Source organism: Penaeus japonicus, unplaced genomic scaffold, assembly GCF_977035675.1.
Source record: "Penaeus japonicus unplaced genomic scaffold, GWHDUDI00000001_assembly GWHDUDI00000021, whole genome shotgun sequence".
NCBI classification, from domain to species: Eukaryota; Metazoa; Arthropoda; class Malacostraca; order Decapoda; family Penaeidae; genus Penaeus; species Penaeus japonicus.
Window position 1 is genome coordinate 21,691,991 of NW_028234423.1, and position 5,000 is coordinate 21,696,990.

The window sequence follows — 5,000 nt, forward strand, 5'->3', positions numbered from 1 at the left end:
TCTCTCTCCCTCTCCCTCTCCCTCTCCCTCTCTCTCCCTCCTTCCCTCCCTCTCCCTCTCTCTCCTTCCCTCCATCCATCTCCCTCTCCCTGTCTCTCCCTCCCTCTCCCTCTCTCTCTTTCTCCTTTTCTTCACTCACTCACTAAGACTCTCTTCGGGCAGTGCCACTTTATTCCAGATGGAGATTTTACCCTGATCTTCCGCTGGTTTGGACCTTGTTTATTCATCGTAGCTGCCGATGAAGCGGAAAATGAGCTGATGGTGTACGAGTTTTTGAACCTGTACGTGAATGCCCTCCACCGGTATTTCGGCAAATTTTCTGAGCGGCATGTTCTCTTCAACATCGACAGACTTCACATGGTCCTTGAGGAAATGGTCGTGGATGGGGAATTAGTTGAATCTTCTATTGGAAACGCTTTGAGTATAGTTCAAATGCTTGACAGTGTTGCTTCAAAGTCATAGTTATTAAAGCCTTTTTTCTGGATTACAGTATGTTTTTATTGTTAGCCCATAACTAGGTATATGTATGTTGAATGTTAGTACTATTTATTTTGATATATAGATTACTATTTATGATATATTATCCGTTGTAGGTAGGGTATTCATTTTCTTCTAAACTTTTTTTTTTCTATCCAAAAGGAAAGTCATTTAATGGGATAGTTATGGCTGGTTAAAGCTGTGTAATTGATGAGGTTTTACACCTGGAACTCCATGATAGGTGAAAGGCAATGCCCTTGTTCCAGCAGTGCTACCCTTGCCATTTCGGATACCAGCAACTTCAAGCATGGTCCAGTTCAGGGGTGCAAGTGTATGACCTCTGAGCTTGGAAAGAAGCACAGACCCACTGAGACAAGGCAGCAGCTGACCTTAGCTGTATAAGTAGTTACAGAATGAACATAGTTTTAACATTTAGTTTTATACATATTTAAATTTTCATATACTGAGTATTTGTGTGAGGATCATTTGTATAAATGATAGTGTATGTGTATATATATTGGTTGAGAGAAACAAGAAGTTTTATATATGTGAATTTATTAAACCTTCAGGAAATGCTGCTTGTACACCTTAAATTATTAATAAAATTATACAATAATATTGCGCTGTATTTGTGGCTCCTGAACAACCTTCCTCACAAAGTTTGGGTAATTGTACAATTATATATTATTATGATTTAAAAACCGAATACAAATAATTTAGATTATCTACATCTAGGAAAAATATCCAAATTTCACACTGACTAGTTTTGTCCCTAAATCACGTATTCATCTGGAATATTTGTTACACCTTCAAATGCAAACACAGGACTAATGTTCATGACACGGAATCAGTTACATTTCACCAAGTTACAACTGATACATAATTACATTTTCTGTCTTCCTTACCACTTTTTCAGTCTATATCAGCATATAAGGTTGTATATTTAATTTACATAACAATAACATGTATATAATGATGTTACTTTTAAGTATATCATATTCTAAGTAAAATCAAATTTATTCAGTGCTCACACATGTGACATAATTATCCTTTTCATGACTATTACAGGTTGTGATAAAAAATGAACAATAATAATAATTAATAATAATGACAACAATCACTGTACATTGTAATTATCCGAACATTACTTGTAAGAAGCCATACAATTCTTGAAATTTTGAGGCATCACAAAATACCCCTTATCATACACTTCAGAACTTCTGTCCAGCTATTCACTAATGCAGTGTTAACATAATTCTACTCTAAATCACTGACTCAGTGATTTGATGACTGAATAAGTGATGACCTCAAACAATAAAACATTAAATGATTTCTCATATAAGATTACTATTATCTGAGTGAGGTGTACTGCAGCATTGAAAAATATAATGACAAAAATAAAACGAGACAAAAAATGTTAAGCTCTAGAGTTGAAAACCCCGGAATGGTAAGATTGTCACGTCAGCAGAAGTTGGAAGCTACATATTGAAATCCTTGTGCTAAAATTATACATCAAGACAAGATAAAGTGAAGAGGAAAAAAAAATTGTCACCCTAATGCCATATCCTAGATCATTAAGCTGAATCCTCATTATTAACGTGAAAGTTTGAAGTGGAGTGTCCACCGTTTTTTTTTTTCTTTTCTTTTCTTTTTTCTTTTCTTTTCTTTCCTTTTTTGTATTAATTCCATGATTTGGTGAGTCTGCAAACATCACAAGCTTATCACAAGAATAAATCTGTTTTAGTGAAGGATACCAGAAACTTTACGTACAGTTCATGACGTTACTGAGACATGTTATAAAATCAAAGACAGTGAAAAAGGAAGGAATTTTAGTGTTACATTTTTATTTTTACATTAATAGGGTGAAAAAAAAGGTTATGGCCCTACAAACTTATTTCATCAACTTACTCCATCTTTGTACCCTTTCTACAACAGACAAAAAAAATGTACACAACCATATAGAAAAAGATAAAATGGTCTTCACTTTCCAGAATGAATTAATTTCCTTCTACCTAAAATGATAATTCAAAAGTGCAAGGAGACTAGATCTTTCTAATGCATCACAATGACAACTTCCAATGCCAATTACGCATACAAAACAACAACTTCACTTCTTTAAATATATAAATTTCAGATCAGACAATATCTGGTTGCCATAAACCTAAGTAGGAGACCAAGGTTATAGTTTTCCTTACAAAGGTATTTTTCTACGATTAACATACATTATTAGGAAAAGTTGCAAGTAATCTTAATGTTTCTATTAAGATGTTCCAAAGCATTACTAATAGTCATCAAAACTGTGGTGCTTTAATAAAAAGAAATATATGACAGATTAAATTGGTAGCAGGAAGAAGTCGAAGACAACAAACTTTCACATTCATGCCAACAAAAATAAACGTATTCATACATTGGTGTGTAATCTAATGAATCTGTGAGGCTTGCAAGACATTTTTTTTCATCTCATTCCCTGTCCTCTTTCGACTGGATATGGCATTCCAGGTATATGAGTGATTGAATGGGAAAAGTGATACAAGCCCTTGTCCATTTCTTATTTTGTGAACAATAGTGCTGTGACATCTCAAAAAAAATCTTCCTTCTGAATGACCTCATTCACAACAAATATCTCTGACTAACTGTACTATGATTTAACATGTAACAATTAATAACAGTATCATTACATATAAAATAAAGTGCCCAAGGGATCTGTAGTTTTCCCTTTCAAATAATACTGTCAAACTTTTCCCCATTGAGCAAAATATCGAAACAAATGGTTTATCAAGCAAGCTGCGAGAGAGAGAGATCTTATGTTTATGTGACCCTGATTACCAGTTCATGAAAATTGTAAATAGCGTTATTTACTGCCCCAGTGATGCACAACATTCTTTTCTCATTTACTTATGGTAATATGGACAAATGCATTTTTTAAATAACTTAAATAATATAAATGCATGTGCATCTTTATACACAAATGGCCACACACAATTCAGCCACATACAATTCACATCCACACTAACACACACATATTCACATACACAGGCAATTCAAACATAGTAACACACAACCCACACATACAAACACAAACAATTCACACACACAAGCAACTAAAACACATACATGTACAATTCATAAGCACAAACAATTCACAGTTCACATACATGCAGTATATATGTTTACACCCTCATATAAGGGTGTGTGTGTGCAAATATGTGAACATGGTGTATACATAAAAAGCTATGCGTATGTTTGCACACACATAGAAGCATGCATGTATGCGCACATGTTCAGGTTTTCATTCATGTGCAAAGAAAATACTGTCAAGCCTTCAAAGGATCTAAAACCAAAAATCACAGGTGACCACATTTCCACATTACATAAGCTATCTTACAATAATTTCCACAAGCATTACATAAGAAATCTCACCGCTGAATATCTTTAGCTAAAGTTTACGCCTATGGTGTCTAGATTTAACATTTTGTTGTTGACAATCCAGGGACTTCTCAAATAACCCTCCCATTTGCCACTTACCCATTATTTATTTTCTTAAATAATTGCCTCTTGAAGTTAGCATGAATATCTTTGTGAATTAGTTTCCTCCCTCTTGTCTAAACTCTAAAACATCTTCATTGTATCACATCGTTAGCCTGGGTTATCTTTAATGGTTCTTTGGTATAGTAATTGCCTTCTGTTTTTCAGTTTCCTGGCTTTTAGTTTACTCAATCAGTCTTATCACACAACGTATAATAAACTAACTTTACTGACCTTTTAAATCAGTGCCATCAACTAAATGTGGCAACTTTCCTAATCCAGTTAATCTATTCATAGTGCTTTTACTTAAAAAAACAAACATTAATCTAAATTGGACAACAACTAAAACCATAATCCCTTTGAGCACAATCTTAAATTTCTTTCTATATGCCTATGATCAAGTACACTATATTCCTTAAATAAATGATGTAGAAGTTTATTATCAACAACAGAAAACATCTTTGAAACGATTACAGGTAATATTGTCTTTATACATTGTAAAATTTATTTGTCTATTAAAGTCAATTCAAATAATTTAGTAACTATTTCAAAATCAATTCTTCTTTTATAGTCTAAAAAAACATGAAATTCACCAAAAACAAGGAACTTTAACCCCCTCATATATATGCTTAAAAGATACTGGGTATGGACATGGACAATTTCAAAATCTGTCCTCTTCAATGGAACAGAACACAAATGGTTTATCAAAATAAATACAATAACGTGACTTACAATCTTTTATGGTCCCCTCCCCTTTTTTTTCATGAAATTGAATTCTAATAAATTCACTTATCACCAGGCCAATACCTTTCTTACAAACCAGACTAAATAATCCTTTTCATTCAATGATGGGTAAAGTTGTACTATACGACAGCAAAGATTTTCCAATGTACACCAATGAAATATTTCTGTTAGTCTCGAGCAAGATCCAATACTTTTCCATCTTCAAGAATACTTGCACAGACATCATATCTATAATTCACATAAAAAATACAAAT

The 5,000-nt window shown here is 33.3% G+C and overlaps 2 protein-coding genes across 2 annotated transcripts in view; one reads left to right on the plus strand and one right to left on the minus strand.

Annotated features, from left to right (window-relative positions):
- The window catches only part of LOC122256847 (AP-4 complex subunit sigma-1), a 5,508-nt gene extending 4,413 nt beyond the window's left edge, over positions 1–1,095 (plus strand). The window contains exon 3 of the mRNA XM_043021802.2: positions 163–1,095. Within this exon, the coding sequence (XP_042877736.1) occupies positions 163–462 (300 nt within the window). The 3' untranslated portion in view covers positions 463–1,095. The remainder of the gene's footprint in view (positions 1–162) is intronic.
- The window catches only part of cnir (cornichon-like protein), a 12,237-nt gene continuing 8,252 nt past the window's right edge, over positions 1,016–5,000 (minus strand). The window contains exon 5 of the mRNA XM_043021801.2: positions 1,016–5,000. This exon is cut by the window's right edge and continues 140 nt beyond it. The gene's annotated coding sequence lies outside the window, so the exon portion shown is untranslated.